We start from the raw sequence: 15,813 nt of genomic DNA on the forward strand, positions 1-15,813 counted from the left end.
TGTATTTTAAGTTTAGATGTTAAATTTGGGAAGAATGGTTTTCTGAACAATAGTCTTCTAATACATAAGTGCTATTTATTGAGATCTTCTTTAGTTTAATTTAATCTTTTAGCAATGATTTGTAGATTATCTTTCAAAAATTTTAGTCCTGTGTAATTTTTAATTTGTGGTGCTTTTTAAGAAGTATTGTTTTTGTAATTTTATTTTCCAACTTTTTGCTGCTGGTATTTCAATACAACTGATTTTTTTTTTTTTTCTACCTGGTATTTTGAGGCGTTGCTAAGTTAACCCCCTAATTTTATTAGGTTTTCTTGTCAATTCCTTTAGATTTTCTACATAGATTAATTATGTCTTCTACAAATAGAGACAATTTTATACTTCTTCCTTTACACTCCTTTTTTTTTCCCCCCTGGAGTTTCCGCGTTGTGGCCGTCATCCTTTATTTACCGCTAGAACGTCTCCTTTACGCTCTTTGTACCTGTCTTTTTTTTTCTTTTTTCTTTTTTTTCTTGCCTATTCCACTGAGTAGGGCGTCCAGTTCAATATTGAATAGAAGTAATAAGGGTAGTATCTTTGCCTAGTTCCTGATCATGGGTGGGGTGGAGGAGCATTTTTTTTTCCAACGTAAGTATTACTTTAGCTTTAAGTGTTTTGTAGATGCTATTTTCAGGTTAAGAAGTTTACTTTCTGTTCCTAGTTTTCATCATGCATAGGTGTTTGTCATAATTTACCACATCTATTGAGAGAATCTTTATCTTTTTCACTTTGTTGATAAGGTCAATTACATTGATGGATATTTGAATGTTATATCAACCTTGCGTTCCTAAGGTAAACTCCACTCACCCCTTTATAAATTGCTGGATTTTACTTGCTCATATTTTATAGAGGATTTTTAAAAAATCTGTGCTCATAGAATATTTGTCTGGAATTTTTCTTTTCTCGTAATGTTTTTGTCAGATTTTGGTATTGGGTTTATGCTGGCCTCATAAAATGAGTTGGGAAATGTTCTGTCCGCCTATGTTTTCTGAAAGAGCATACGTACGCACGTGTAAGATTAATATTATATTTTCTAAATGTTTGATGACATTCTCCAGTGAAACCATCTAGTCCTGGAGGTGTTTGTTCATGTGTTTGTAGGAGTCTTTTGAATAAGCATTCCATTTATTTTATATAGGGTTATTCATACATTTTATTTCTTCTTGAGTCAGTTTTGATAAGTTACATTTTTCAAAGAATTTGTTTCATCGATGTTATTGAATTAATTGGCATAAAGTTGTTTATGCTAACCCCTTAGTATACTTTTTATCTGTAGGATCAGTCATTATACCTCCTCTTTCATTTCTTGGTTAGTCTTGCTCAAGCTTTATCAATTTTATTAATATTTTAAAGAAGCAGTTTTATTTCCCTAATTATTTTCTCTAAGTTATTTAGATTTCATCTTTTTCAGAAGCGAATTTCTTATGTCTGATATTTATCTCAGCTATGATTAGTTTATGAAGATGCTTTTCTATCAGAGAAGACCCATAGCAAACCACGAAGTCACTTTTAACATGCAGCCTATAAATACAACTCTACGAAGAATGGGCGTATAATAACTGAATGTTGCATCCACATGTCAAATTGATTACACACTGAGATGTGTTCTGCCAGCATTTCCAATCCCAACTTTAGTGGTTCAATTTAAAAACCATCTCAAGATGATTGAAAATATGTTTTAGCTAAATTCATTCTACAGAAGAGGACACTTCTTAAGAGCAGATATTCTGTCCTGTGACACTGGTGAGTAATCCCACTTGTCACCTATGTACTATAAATCATGATACTACAAATCTATTAGCTTATGATTCATATCTGGCCTGCCTTGTAAAAACAAAGATAAAACATTACTTTAGACTGAATGATTCAATGCACACTGAATAAATACACTTTCTCTGAGTTCAGCCTTATTCTCTCTGAGCACTTGTTATTTTCAGGGAGAAAATTGAGTTCTAAATTGAGAAGGTGCATTAACTCTTTCAGATAATGGAATGACAGCTACATCTTCCTAAATAGCTTCCTGGAGGCCTAATGAAATGTATGCCTTTCTTCAGTTCTTATCTTTCTGATTGGAAGTAATTTATACTGTGTTTCCCTGAAAATAAGACCTAACCGGACCATCAGCTCTAATGTGTCTTTTAGAGCAAAAATTAATATAAGACCCGGTATTATATTATATTATACCTAGTATTATATTATACCTAGTATTATATTATATTATATTATATTATATTATATTATATTATATTATATTATATTATATTATTATTATACCTAGTCTTATATTAAAATAAGACTGGGTCTTATATTAATTTTTGCTCCAAAAGATGCATTAGAACTGATGGTCCAGCTAGGTCTTATATTCGGGGAAACACAGTACAAGGGGGAGACTCTTGTCTTGGTCTTACCTTGGCTTGGTCTCCCATCATTTCTTTAAATTCCTAGCTTTTCCTTCCACCCTTTTTTCTCTGAAGGCAGTAACAAACCTGTGTTGATTAATAAGATTTCATTAATAAGGACAACAATTTTTGCCATGGTTTCACAGTTATGTGTGGTAGTTATTGGGGTACTTATTTAATTTTCCATGAAGAGTGCCACAATAACATGGACCCTCACACAAAATGATACTCAGTTCTGGGCCACGTACATTGTACCTTTTTACAAGTGGTGGACCTTACTTGGTGCATCTATGAACAGTCGTGTATAAAGAGAATATTAAATAATTTCCAATGTGAGTTTATTTAATTTTTTGTAACGTTCATTAAAATTAAAAAGATATGCTTCCTTGAGATTGTCTTCTTAATGTTAATACTTATTTAACAAACTGCAATTTTCAGACTCAAGAAATATTTGAGGATGCCATTTAGGAAGCTGTAGGTCAGATTTAGTCGGTGCTCTACTGAGCTGCTTTTTGCATAGGTTGACTTTTCCCCATCCTTACAACTACCTTTTAGACAGGTGTAAGCATGTCCTTTTTGTTTTTGCTTTCAGATGTAGGATGTGTCAGTGCAAGAAGGCAGAAAGAAAGAATGACAACAGATAGAGAGAAAGGCATTCTAGATAGAACTTAGTTAGGGTTTGAAAACGAATCTGAGTTTAAATTCTCCCCTCTGTACTTACTGGTGGTTTGGTCAGAGATGGAGCTTTATCCCACAGGCAAAGACAGAATGGCCGTGAAGAGAATGTTCATCTGGCAGCCAGGTGGATGATGGAAACTAAAGTAAGGACACCGTATATTTATAGCATTTATTGGGTATTGGCTGTGAGGGGGAGAATTTCCCCTCTCTACCCCTCTTGCGTTCTTATGGGTGAACTAATAATAAAATTGAAAAAGGCCAGAATAATAGGAGAAAAAATAATTTAATATTTGCACACAGGAGACCATAAATGATACTCTCAGAATGATGAACTAGCAGCTTTCTGTACTTTTTAGGCAAAGAAACAATAAATTTGATGAATTGACAGGACAAAGATACTTGAGTTTGGGTGCTCCCCAGTGAGGAATCTAAACTGAGTTTGGGCTTGGGTAGCAAGGTTTGTTTATGGAAGCTTTTTGGCCCTGGATTCCTTAACTCTAGTGATAAGGTTATCTCTCTTAGGAACCTCAACCCCCCACCAGAACAAGTAGGGCACCTTTCACAGGGGAGATTTATATCCCGCCTTCAAAGCAAGGGAGAGCCAACATGCCCTTCTAGCACTGGCTGCTTGTCAGGTAACTTTAATTCAGAGTAATCAGTATGCCATTTTGGTATATTTTATGGTACCCGGCTCTGGGTCCCAGCAGTGTGTTCAGCTGTTTAGTGAACATAAGGGGAGATGAGACTCAGCTTCTGCTGTTATGAAAACTGTAGTCCATGAAAAAAAGGGAGATAAACATCTATCTGTGATCCAAGTGAGTGAAATCTGCACTAAACAGAAGTATAAACAGTGGATTGTGGGGTCCAGAACGAGGGATTCTGCTTAGAAGAAGAGTGGCAGGAGGGGGTTAGGTTTAGATGGCATTAGAGTCAGTCGTAGATGGATGAGTGATTTCGTGAGGTGAAAAGGGGAGAAGGGCATTTCATGCTGAGAAAGGAAAATGCTCAAGGCAGAGAAGGGGCCGAAGTGAAAAGTACATGGCATTTGGGAGAATACCAAGAAGTCAGATGAAGCAAAATTGAGGAGTGTACCTCTCAACCTCTCTCCTTCCTCTCTCTCTCCTTTCTCCCTACCTCCTTCCCTCCTTCTTTTCCTTCCTCCCTCTCTCCCTCCCTCTATCACTCAATTCCTTCTTTCCATCCAACTTGTAACTTCCTTCCCTCTCTGCCTTGTAATAGTCCTCCATCTTTTCTTTCATCTTCCTGCAACTATCCTGTGCCGGGCACTGGGAATATGCGCTGAACCAAGCATTTAGCCCCCCTCGGTGGAGCTTAGAGTCCAGCCTGGCAGGGGCAGCTCTCCTTTCATTAGGAATGTAGGCTTGGGAGTTACACAGAGAATCAGGGAATGATTCACAACTAGAAGGATTCACAACTAGCTGGGAAGCTATTTCAGTAGACCCAGAGAAGACAGACTCAAAGCTTTTATCAGTAAAATCTCATGGCCCTGTGAAGATGGGGTATATGCAATTGATTGTTATCAGAGCTCAGTGGAATTATTGCACAGTATAGTGTAAAGGTTCAGAGCATGAACCCAGCAGCCAGACTACCCGGGTTTGTGTCTCAGTTCCAGTCCTTACTAGGTGTTTAACCTTGGACAAATTGTTTCATTTCTCGGACTCAGTTACTTATTTACAAAATGGGGATTATAATAGTAATACCTCCCTAATAGAGTTGTCATGGGGATTAAATCAGTTCATAGGTGTAACTGCTTAGAAAAGTGCCTGGCACATGTTAGCCCTATATAAATATAGGCTATAATTATTTAATTATTTCCAGTTTGCTAAATAAGAATGAACTTCTAAAAGAGGAGCTAATCGGTCCCTCTTTTGCTAGAAACAATACGTCCTGTAGTTTGTGTAGAAGTGACTAGCTTTTCAGGATTATAAAAGTATTAACACATATCCCAATGTTACGGGGAAAAATAAAATAGTAGCAATTATTCAGAGCCAATCTAGTTATTGTTCTATTACTTCCCTTTCCAATCTTGGGAAGAAATTTAAGTGAAAAAAAGTAAACATACACACACACACACACAGATCAAGTTTTAGAGGAGAAAAGTATGTTCAGTGGTTTACTAATTTTGCTTAAGATTCAGAAATGTCTTACAAACTGAAATCCAGGCCTTGGGTACCATTGGGGTAGAGAGAGAAGCCCCAAGAGACTCATCTTCTATTTTTATTGTCTAAGCTAATGGTCCATTAGCACAGCTCCTTGAGGCTGAGCCTGTAGATAATGTGTACCGTCCAGGGCAAAGATGCTAGGTGGATGTTTCCTAGTGGTGGAAAGCAGCATTATTTTTCCTAGAGGAAGAATGTGAACATTCCCACTTTTTGCACATAATGGTAAAAATAAGAAAGATCAGTAGATAGTGGGCAAAGAAATTCCCAAGATAATATCAGTGTTCAAAGGAAAATGCCTATGTTCATAATTAGTTTAATAATTTTGGTTTCAATAATGGTTTGTTCTTATTAGCTATTCAGTTAAATGGTGTTAATTTTAAGGTCCATCAGTTGAAGAAGAACATCTATGCACTTTCAGGCAGGTTTGTATTATTAGCGAAGTGATATAAAATGAAAAATTTCAGTAAGCTCATTACAAATTTGAACTGTTTATCTTTTAAAAATAAGCTTCAAAAATCTTAAATTCTTATATCCACAACAAAAAATAATATCTAATGTGATAAGGATCAATAATTAAGCTTCCCAGTGTATAGTAATCAAGAGTTGTTCTTTTTTCCCTAGGTTCTGACATAACTTTAAACACATTAATTTCAAATTGCCAGGTATTTACATCTTTAATCATTTTAAATTTGGTATCACCAAGCAAGCGTGAAGCATCAGTGTTTCTTATTTCTAGTAAGTCTGTCCTTTAATCACTCAGCTTTTCTGCGAAGGAACAGCTAAGCCTCATGTGTCGGAAGCCTGCCATCTGAGCACGGCCTCGCACTCCTTGCAGTCAGGTTGACTCTGAGACGAGAGCCACCACAATTTCCGTGTTTCCCAGGAGTAGCACCACCACATAAAACCAACCCCACCAGTTCACCCAAATCCGTAGTAGGGCCTATGACCACCATGCTGTTACTGAATTGACCTGCAGGCAGTCTTGGATCAATTAATTAGTAAGCCTAATTGAAGTGAAATATAATTAACCATACAATATTAAGCTGTCCAAATTTAACTCCACTGAAATTATGTAATGAATCTGGAACATAAAGGATTACTAGCAAAAAGAAAACAGGTATCAGTAAAGATCACGCTTGGTGAATCCTCCTCACTCACCTTTGACTGACTACCCGTGACTCTTGTGACTTAGGCAGTATGTATTTTGAAACATGTGGCCCACCATGTGAAAATCAAACACGCACAGACACACGTGCATGCACAAGTTGGACGCCTTTGCCTCATGGATTTAATAAATCTGTCTGATGTGATTAATAAATCGATAAAAGGTAACCCAGTACATATAGACACGGTAGCACCCATCTAGGATAGATACTAGTTGGAAGTAGTTTTCTATGTGGCTTACCATGTGGTTGTATTTGTAGAAAATCTTAGTGAACATCAGAACTCAACGAGACATTGACACTTCATCCTTGTTTGATGACACCAAATTTAAAATGGTTTAACAGTCAAATGCCTGGCAGTTTGAAATTAATGTGTTTAAAATTATGTCATGAAGTTAGTGAAAAGACAAATCCAAAAACATGCTTGAAATACAACATTGATTGATTTGTAATGGTAAAAAACCATATTGATTAGTTTAATTATTCATCCAGAATTATAAAAGCAGGCACCATTTTTCCACAAATGAATCTTCATATTGAAACAATTAGAAATATCTTTCTTGTAGAATCCTACCAAACTGTCATTCGATTCTGTTTTTTAAAATAAAAATAAATGATTTTAGACAACAAAATATTTCAAATGCATTTTGATATTTAATCTTTAATAAGTGTAGAATTTAAAAGTGTATGCATGAATATGCATGGTCAAAGGCATACTTAAATAATATATGTAAATTATTTATGACGAGAGAGACACAGAGACAGTAAGGGGGAGAGGGAAGTTATGGGCAGAGATAGACGACTTGCCATTTGGCGATGTACATATTCAGACTGAAGGTAAGTAAAGAATTTAAGAAAATACCAGATTCACCTAATGGACGCTGATTGTTTAAGCTCATTTGTTTTTAAAGGTTATTTAAACTGTTTAGGAATTATTTTTGACAAGCCATATGTTGCAACAGCCAGAGCTCTTTCACACAGAAGATTGCGCAGGTTGTTTTGAGTTTCATTGTTTACTGGCAAACCGTAATAGCAATTTTAGTTTTGTTTCTGTCTCAATTATGTGAAAGTGAGAACATGACTAATTAATTCTCTCAAGTTGATAACACCCTTGAAAATTTTTGAACATTTATACTGTAAATCCTCTCAAATTACTTTCCCCACTGAATAGTGTGTGCTGCATACAGTTTGTGAGTTTCAAAGATTCTCCATTTGGGTACAAATTCTAAATCTTGACAAAAATGGCTTCATGGATTACTCTATAGATAATTAAATGTCAGTGATAGCTGAGTAAATATACCAATAACTGATAATGTACCATTTTATAGTTCCCGTATAATTATTCTAGTGTTTTACCTTAAGCAACTTTTTCACTGATGTTCTTATATCATTTACTTATTTATTTTTCACATTTTCTCACAAAAAACAAGAAATTCCCTTTTTTGCAGTAGCCACATATGTTTAAAGCAAAATAAATTTCCAAATAGAGGAGTCCTCATCATGTTTCTTCAGGTTGTTTTTAATTTCATGCATGTGTGAAAGAAGAGAATGTAATTCCCAGGTACTAAATGTCCCTCAGCCGTTCACGTTCAGTACTGCTATCTGGAATAAAACGAGATTGAATTTGCAGAATGGCGAATTACTGAAAATAATGACACTAAGGCGACTCATTAATCTTTATCTGCTTGTCTATTTGTTATAGCCTGGATGAAATGGAAACATTCATTTGGGGGGCCAATCAGATGGAAAAGGGTCTTACTATTATGAAGAGAAACATGGGGCTGAAAATGTGTTTTTTTTTTTCCTTTTAAAATTATACACAGCGCCTTTTTCTTACATGCCTCTGTTTTTCTTTTAGTGGCAAAGCATTTCTATAACACTGGTTGAGAAAGTTCAGATGATTGCTGTAATCCTAGGATCCCTGTTCTTAATAGCCAGTGTGACCTGGCTCCTCTGGTCGGCCTTCAGCCCCTATGCAGTGTGGCAGAGAAAGGACGTCCTTTTTCAAATCTGCTATGGAATGTATGGTTTTATGGATCTAGTGTGCATAGGTAAGACCATGCTATTGAACGTTAACAAACTGTCAGTAATCCGTTTCTTGCAGCTATCGTATTGTCACCAGTTGGATGTAATAGAGAATGTTGGGGTTCGCACGGTCTTCATTCGTGCGAACGAATTAACTATCTGGGGCATCACAATCTGGCCACTTTTCTCACAAAGCAGAGCATCTGTATTCCCAAGTACTCTGAAAAAATTAACAGGATACTGCCCATGTAAAGTGATATATTTTGCAATGCGAAGGAAGGAGGAGTGGAAGAAATTATTGGGAGTGGGCGATATAAGGACAGACATTGATTTCTAAGGAATCAGAGCAAATCAGTCTCCCTTCACAAAGCTGGGATAGTATTGACTGGTGACGATGGTGATCATTGTGTTTGGGGACAGGACCCACACCTGGAGGTCTTAACATCATGGATGGCATGGTGACTCAGATTCTGCAAGGGCGCAAAGGGCTCCTTGGAAGGGTTTAGGCTTGGGGACAGTTTTCCTTGCTGCCCTGTGTCTCTTTGTTTCACATTATATTCAGTGGCTTAGAAGAGAAAAAGGATCAAACATTTTAGCTTAAACAGATCCTACGATTAAAGGTTACTTACATGTTTCACCTGATCTGTTGTTTCCCTAATGCCATGAGGAAATGGAAACCGATTCATGCCCTGGTCCTGCAGTGCATACGGTGACCAGTTGGCAATAGGGGGTAGGGATAGAGAGGGACAACACTGTACCGAGGAGCCATTCCCTGTTGTGATGGGGTTTAGAGTTTAGTGGGATGTACAAAGAGCTGAGGGCGGCAGCCATGGTTTAAAGCAGTGATTCTCCAAGAGTGGTCTGAGGACCACCGGCAGCAGCAGCCTGTGGCCCCTTTTTAGAAATGTGCATTCTCAGGCCCCACCCCAGACCTGTCGCATCAGAACCTTTGGCCCCAGCCACCTGTGTTTCACAAGCCCCCCACAAGGCTCTGATGCACGTAAAGTTGACAACTGCTGACTTCAGGGGATGGTACTCCACTGGGGTCAAATGACTTAGCCTATAATCCTGGCCTCCGCTTGAACACATCAGTTCCGTCTGTCCATATTCCTGTTTTCTCCCCTGTAAAAATGGGAATAACCAGTCCCAGCTCACAGGCCTAAAGAAAGGAAATAGTGATTATAAAATAATGTTATTAATTACAGGTTGTAGATTAAGTGTATTTGAGTAAGTCACAAACATTGAAATAGTTTGACTCACTTAATGCCTCTGCTCACTAGAGCCTTAATGAGGCTAGCAGTTTCAATATTCACAGTCATTTTTTTCCAAGAGAACTCTATAAATTTTAAAGTTTGATCAGCTTGAATTTCCCCTCCTTCTTTTCTCTTTGTCACTAGTGCAAGACTAATAAGAAACAAAATGATCAAATTTCAGGCCAGAAAGGCAAAAAGAAGGAAGGGAAATGCCATGAATAATATGTGAACTGAGCAGATGTTGCCTGGATAATTGGACTAATCATGTATATGAACAATTTGCATTCAATGTGATAATGCATATGTAAGCAATTGGAAATTCTAAATCTCGGTACAAGTATAATCTCTAGGGTGATGCTCTAAATAAAGAAGAATCACAAATTGTTCTATAAATCCCTCAGCAAATTCAGAGGTAGTGTTTATTTTGTTTTTCAACATTTTCAAATGTTATAAGATGTGGTATTCCGTTGATATTAAAAGGGGAGGTGAAAAACAAAAGAACCATTGGATTCCCAATCCAACCTGGAGGGAAAAACAATTCCAGTTGGCTTTCTTGATGTTATTATAGCACTAAAAAGGGCCATCTATTTCCTGGCTAGGAAATCATTTTCCTGAATTTCACAGCTTGCATTTGAGTTATTGTATCTCAAATTTTGACTGTTAATGCCATACTTTTAACCAAGGGTATTAGAATTCTGCTTTTGGAAGCACTATATAGATGAGCTAATGATCTTTCAACAGTATATGACATATTTGGGATTTTCTTTTGAAATCTGGGTGTTTACGCAGTTTATGAAGTCAAGTTTCATAGGCACAAAAACCAATTGACATTTTCCTGGAGACACTTTGGAGAGTGAATCTTTATCTAAATTTTAAATATTGACAATACTCTCCATTGTCTTTTGGCTCAAACCTAAATGTCATTACTCAATGATTTATTTGTATATTTTGAAAGATATTAAAGAATTCAGACTGAACAATATTGTTGATTTCCCTTAGCAATCTCATTAATTAGTCTGTTTGGGCCAAGAGAAAAATCTTATTTTTTTCCCCTAAGAAATTAGGCAACTACCATAGCCAAGAAAGCAAATACAGGTAGGCTTCCAATCGCCAAATGGATCATAGGCTGTAATAGAGCCGATGCTTTCCTGCCCCCAAGGAACTTCCACCCACATGGGGAGGATGGACATGTAAGTAGGTAACTGGAATGCAGTGGGATTTCACAGTTATGGAACTATGCACAGGAGATGATAGTTAGACAAAGTAGGAAGAGATTAATGCTGGGGTGTTGTGTGCAGAGAGGGGACAGTTTCAGGCAGATTTCATGGGCCAGTGAGAGCCAAGCAGGCTGATAAATGAATAGATGCTTTGCAAATGGGAGATGGCTTCCTTGTCACCGTTGGAGGATGAAATATTGGCTTGCCATTCAGAGGGCTTTAAATAGTTGGAAACAGTCCTACATTCCTGTTCGGCTAAGCTTTTCAAACGTGTTTATACCTAAATGCTCTTTTTAAAGAATAATTCTTAAAATCTATAGAAGATTATTCTAGAATCAAAAAATGTTATAATCCAGCCAGGTGTATGTAATACTTAGTAGGAGATTATTATTGGATTGTTAAATAGCAATGTAAAGATTTGTAGAAAATTTATTTACTTGGGGAAATGTATTTACTTGTAACCAGACACAGTGTATTGGTTTGTTGCTTTCATTCATTATTAATTACTGCATTTTCTGATTTCCCAAGATCTTTCTTGGAAAATTTTCCCAAGTTTCTTCTTGCTATTAAAATTTTGAAGTCTCCCAAGGGTCTAGGTACTATTGTAGTTGAAATACCTAAATCAAGGCTGCCCAGTAGAGCTTTCTGCAGTGATGAAAATGTTGCATATCTGTGTTTTCCAGGATCATAGACACTGGCTACCTTCGGCTATTGAGCACTTGAAATGTAATTAGTGAGAATGAGAAACTGAATTTTAAACTTAATTTTATTTAAATTAATTTAAATTTAACTTAAATTTAACTTAAACATGTGGCTAGTTGGCTTCCATATTGGACAGCTTTTGAGATGACGGAATTATAAATGCATGAGAGTTTTATTAACAAGTTTCACCTTGTCTGTATAAATAGGTGGTGTTTCCTTAATGACAAAGAAACTGTTCCACAAGAGATGAATAAAGTGAGAATGAGTTTAATAGGATTAAGAGAAGGAAGGGTATTAAAGGTGAGGGTGGTGCTCAAGAGGTATACAGAGCCATAAGAGGGAGACGTGTCTTAAGCAAATGAAAGTACAAAAAGATAAAACTTTATATTTGGGGAGCTCTTTTATATATTTAAATAGATAGCATTCCAACTATAGTTGCACACCAGGAAAAATAATATAATGGCTTTAAGTCACTGAGATACTGTAGCCCAGGGGCAGTCATTGAGGGAGAAGTAATAACCAAAGGAGGCTCCCATTGGCTCCCTCCTAAGGTTTGCGCTGTGAGCACAGGAAGATTAGCAAACTCAGGACTGAAGAGCAAATGCTGGCAGAAGGCACTGGGGGCCGGATATGGTTTCTACCTCCGTACTTTGCACATTGAGAAAATGGAAGGCTCTCGCTTCCATTGGTCATGTGATTCAAAGGAAGTTTGGGCCATGAGAGGAATGTGCTTATTAGTGACTGAAAGATTGAGGGACTAAGCGATGGCCGTGAGGACAGGGAGTCATTTGATTAACTTGCATCTAAAAAGTGAGAGTAGTTACCAAGTCCTTTTGGTATCTGGTAGAACAGAGGTGAGCTCAGTTTCTTGTAGAAGCAACAAGCTAGAACTAAAACCCTATTATGAGAGTGGGATTCCGGAAACAGAGATAGCAGTGCTTATACTTAATCTCATTAACACATAAAGTAGTGCCAAATCCATGTCTGGAAAATGTTTTCATCTTCTCTGAGATACTAAGGGAAGGAACTGTTTATGGTTACAAAGTTGAAAAACCTTGAATTACTTTTGTTCTTTTAGAAATTTTTCTTAATTGTCCACATAAATATATACATATTCAAATAAAAAACACCTTTTGTACTTATAATTGTGAAATATATAAAGTTTTAAAAAGACCATTTTACTGGGCTTTCTGTTGCGTTTCTCCATTTACAGAAATGTCCCCTCTCAACGTTTTGATGCATAGCCTCTAGATCTGGGCACCGAGACATTTACGTATTTTATTTTTCATATAAGCAGGACGTATTATTGAATAGGCTTCTTCATTCAACAGTCTGATCTAGAGCTCTTTCCTTATTAGATGTATACTATTTACTTAAACTTTCTTCTGCTGGCGGATATTTAGGTTTTCTCAATTTTTGCCATTAGGGACAATGTTGCAAAGGACATCCTGTTATGTATTTTTGTAGGCAGGATTCCGAGAAGTGGAAAGTCTGGTTTGGGTAATAAGTGCATGTTACATTTGGCACCCTGAAAAACCTTTACCAGTTTATACCCTCCCCCTAATATATGGCATTTCCAGTTTCCCCACACCTTGACAAATGTGGATGTCACTTTTTGACATTGTAATTGGTAGTTTGAACTATAGTGTGTAGTTTGAACTATACTTAACAGCACCAGAGTGGTTTTCTTAAAATCCATTCTACAACTATTTAGGTCTGTGGGGTAGTTTTATCTAAGAAAATAAGAGTGGCCACACTGGGCCCTGTGTATATGCAGCTCATCCGTCTGATGTCTTCGGGGATGCCGGAGACGTGATGTGCGGGGACATACTGATCTTTGCTGTAAGCATCCAGGTGTTCTTTCTGAAAAATGCAATCCAGCAGGGTGACCGGGGGCGGAGACCACTGCCCCTCAACCCTGCATTCTCCAGCACATTAAGACGCTCTGGGGCCAGCGTCTTCTGTTACACTGTTAACACCGAGGGGATTTCACTCCTCAGTCTGTCTCTCTTTTTGTGTGTAGAAAGTGCTTCCTGAAATTGCTTTAAGAAAAATTGCTTCTCTCTGTCACGTGGCTCTGTGGCTAAAGTACTGATTCTGTTATTGCTTGTTCTCCGTATTATTTTATTTCTCAAATTAAAGCACAAACATGCAGACTGGAGGATAGACACACACACACACACACACACACACACACACATCAGGAGCCAAAACTATTTCTCAGGGCTCTTTTGAAATAATGAAATATAGTATAATATGATTGTTTATCCTGTCTTGCTTTTGAGAGCTGCAAAGATTAGGGAATTTTGAAAAATAACCTGAGATATAGTAGAATGAAGATCAGACCAAAATGTCTTCTCCTCACTGTACCAATTATAGTCAATACTGAAAAAAATGCTCCTTCTGCAGAAATGTCGTCCTCTCCAACAAACTTTCATTTTCTTAGATTTCCAAACTAAATAATATTTTAAAAACTCATGTAAATTTTATTACTGTTAGTATAGCCCTTTAGAAAAATCTGTTTTTCATAGTTGGTAATATATCTAGCTAAAGCAACTTTGGTCATACACAAGAAAACTATTTAGAGTTCCCAGTTGGTAACTTTGATTCACATTTCATTATAGAACTTCAGAACAATAAATAAATACAACATATTCTTATGGTCTTAGGCTGATGATATTAGACATATGTTTACATTTCTAAAAGCTAAGGTAATATTTCTGTCTTACTTTTTATATTGCTTCACTTTGCTGTTTTTTTCTTCAGGCAAAGTAGCTAAAAGGAACGCATGGTTTAACACTTTATTGACATGAAATTTAAAATGTACATTTTCTAATACTTTGATATTATATGAGGAAAAGTGAAGAAGTTTGACAACTATTTTGGGGATAATCAAAGTCTCGGTTACCACACTGAGCTTTTGCCATCAAGGATGACCTGTCCTCTATATAATACCAAGGTTGTTTCCTTCTAAAATGGTGCTTTCAGGTCACCTTCTTTCCTGTGGCTTGCTTTCAAGTATAAAGAAATTAGCACAAACAAAGCATAATTAAGGAAGTAAATCAACTAAGGAAAAAATTTCTAATGCATTCCAAGCAAATATAAATGACTTTTAGACTCTCTCCTGTTTAAAATTTTCCATGCTCTCTGGCTCTTCGCAGCATGATTCAGAACTTGAATATTTCTTAAACTATTTTAGGTGAAAAACATATTTACTGAAAGAGTTAGGAATTAGTATTGGAATGGAAATATGCTGTAATTTAGAGCGGAAAAAAAAGAGTTTGCTGGAGGGCACAGGAAAGCGTCCAGTTCTTTCGTAGCCGCCCAGGGTCATCGACCACATAGATGAATATGCCAGGTTTGCAAAATGTGCAGCCCTTGGGTCATTGTATACAGATAGCATTTTTTAAGCTGTAAAATATTTATAGATAAAAATAAAATTATCAAATAGTTCCAAGTGAAAATGTAAAATTACCAAGAGAACACGCGTGTTCACTGGTTCACCGAACTCTTTCCGGCCTGCACAGGTGTTTGCGGATGTCTGATAGAGTGAGCTTTTTCCTAGCCCTCCCTAAGGAGAGCCAGGACCAGTGTGACCTGACGTGGGCCATTTCCACATTGAAGATACTTTCTCTGTGGGGAGTGAAGATGATAGCTGTCAGCCACCAACACCCCCACACCTGCCCCGTCCCATTTGAAATTGTCAACAAGTTTAATCCTAAGACTTCAGATCTCTGTAGATTATTTTTTCCATCACAAAACATTAGGAGCCTAGATCTAACCTTCCACCACACTCCACCCCCTCCCAACCCAGTCAGCACCCCCACCACCAGCACTAAGTCTGGGATCTGAGCTACTGGGATCTCTCAGGAAAGCAGAGCTCTGAATGTCAATAGGTCAGCATTCAGCCACAGAGTTGGCGCTGTGTTACAGTGGAAGGCGGATTCTAGGAGGTGTTGTTGCCGTTGTCTTATTCTGAGTTTCATAGGAAGCACTAATGTGGATAAGCCTGTATGAATCATAGACTTGTGAAAAAAGAAGCTCAACTTCAACACTGTTTGGCAAAATAACAAGAGAAGTTGATTCACCCAGTATTTATTTCCTTGTTGAATCTTCATATCACAATTTTTCCTCCGACAGAAGAAGACTATTGGCCA

At 37.1% G+C, this 15,813-nt stretch overlaps 1 protein-coding gene across 1 annotated transcript in view; it reads left to right on the plus strand.

Annotated features, from left to right (window-relative positions):
* MARCHF11 (membrane associated ring-CH-type finger 11) overlaps positions 1 to 15,813 on the plus strand; it is a 95,803-nt gene that overhangs the window by 65,133 nt on the left and 14,857 nt on the right. The window contains exon 3 of the mRNA XM_074329058.1: positions 8,318 to 8,510. Coding sequence (XP_074185159.1) covers positions 8,318 to 8,510 — 193 coding nt within the window. The remainder of the gene's footprint in view (positions 1 to 8,317; positions 8,511 to 15,813) is intronic.

Source organism: Rhinolophus sinicus, linkage group LG03, assembly GCF_036562045.2.
Source record: "Rhinolophus sinicus isolate RSC01 linkage group LG03, ASM3656204v1, whole genome shotgun sequence".
Taxonomy (NCBI): Eukaryota; Metazoa; Chordata; class Mammalia; order Chiroptera; family Rhinolophidae; genus Rhinolophus; species Rhinolophus sinicus.